We start from the raw sequence: 1,265 nt of genomic DNA on the forward strand, positions 1-1,265 counted from the left end.
TTGAAAAATCTTTATTTAAGTTTTTACTTTCCATACCGTATTTAGTATACTCGATTTTTAGAAGTTCCAATTGACCACAAATATGGAGAGTTATTGCGAAGAAAAGTGTATCATTACCTTTGTAAATAAATAAATTTCAGTGTTGCATTAAGATAATTTATATTTAAAATTTTATTTATGATACAAAGATTTCAGTTTTAAAAAGTTAAAAATATCAAAATATTATTACATTACAATTGCAAGAGGTGCAGCTACAACCATGCTATAAAAAAAATTTATTAAAAAACATCTAAAGATTTAATATTAAGTACGGATAAAAATAAATGTTTTATTTAGATGTCTAATTCAGTTTGTATATTAATAATTAATACAATAACTAAAAGTGAAAATGTAACAGTTAGGAATTTTATTAATGAATTTTATTAGAGAAGTGTACCGTTTAGCATAAGGTAAAATGTGTTGTACGAAAATCTTTTTTATATTAAAAATTAGCTTATTACCACAATTGCTAGTGGCCAATATCATCAATACGAAATATTGCACCGCAAAAATCATGAAATATAAACTCGTAGAAAACTGCAAGTCCCCAAAAAATGTTACGGGCACGGGTAATTTCCCGCTTGATGCTTGATTTTTAATGGATACATTAACATGGACGTCTTTATCGCCTAATACCATACCCTGCAGTATGAAAATTATTGCAGAAAAATAAGTAAAACCTAAGATACTGTAACAAATTGCTCTTCCCATGAAAGCGTGTCGTCGCATGATCGTACGTTTCTCTTCGGTATCGATCGTGGAATAATCATTCACGGCAGAAGAAAAATTGGAAATCAGATTGTCGACATGTATAAAGCGGAAGTACGACAGTTTTAGCACACCGAGAATGCCGCAGTTCATAAGCATAATAGCATCGACTTTTAAATACGCAGCGCTTGTACCGATAATAATTTCGAGGCACAACGTGATTATCAACATGGTCTATATAAAGAGGAAGGATGTACTGTACTTTATTATAGAGCCTTATGCCTGTGCTTTGTTTTCAATGTGCACCAAACATTTCACTTAAACTATCGAATTTGTTATGTCGAAAGTATAAATTGCAGTTATATAGGAATTTATTATAATGTGAAAATATAGAAAAACGTACCATGAGGAAGTAGCATACGATGTAACGAATTAAAGAAAACGTATCATTTTTTTGCAAAGGCCAAACGCCTAATGGTAGAGTTATGATTTTGAAGGGAGTAGATCGGAAGAGCACA

The 1,265-nt window shown here is 30.7% G+C and overlaps 1 protein-coding gene across 1 annotated transcript; it reads right to left on the reverse strand.

Annotated features, from left to right (window-relative positions):
* Positions 1–27: 27 nt before the first annotated feature.
* Positions 28–1,226, reverse strand: LOC105461557 (the record flags this gene model as incomplete). The annotated part of the gene is made up of 3 exons (XM_011708059.1): positions 1,151–1,226; positions 501–981; positions 28–117 (listed from the first exon to the last, which is right to left on the reverse strand). Coding segments are annotated over exons 1-3 (574 nt in total), but the record flags the coding sequence as incomplete, so codon positions are not given.
* Positions 1,227–1,265: the final 39 nt, after the last annotated feature.

Source organism: Wasmannia auropunctata, unplaced genomic scaffold (assembly GCF_000956235.1).
Source record: "Wasmannia auropunctata unplaced genomic scaffold, wasmannia.A_1.0 LD284262.1, whole genome shotgun sequence".
Lineage (NCBI taxonomy): Eukaryota > Metazoa > Arthropoda > Insecta > Hymenoptera > Formicidae > Wasmannia > Wasmannia auropunctata.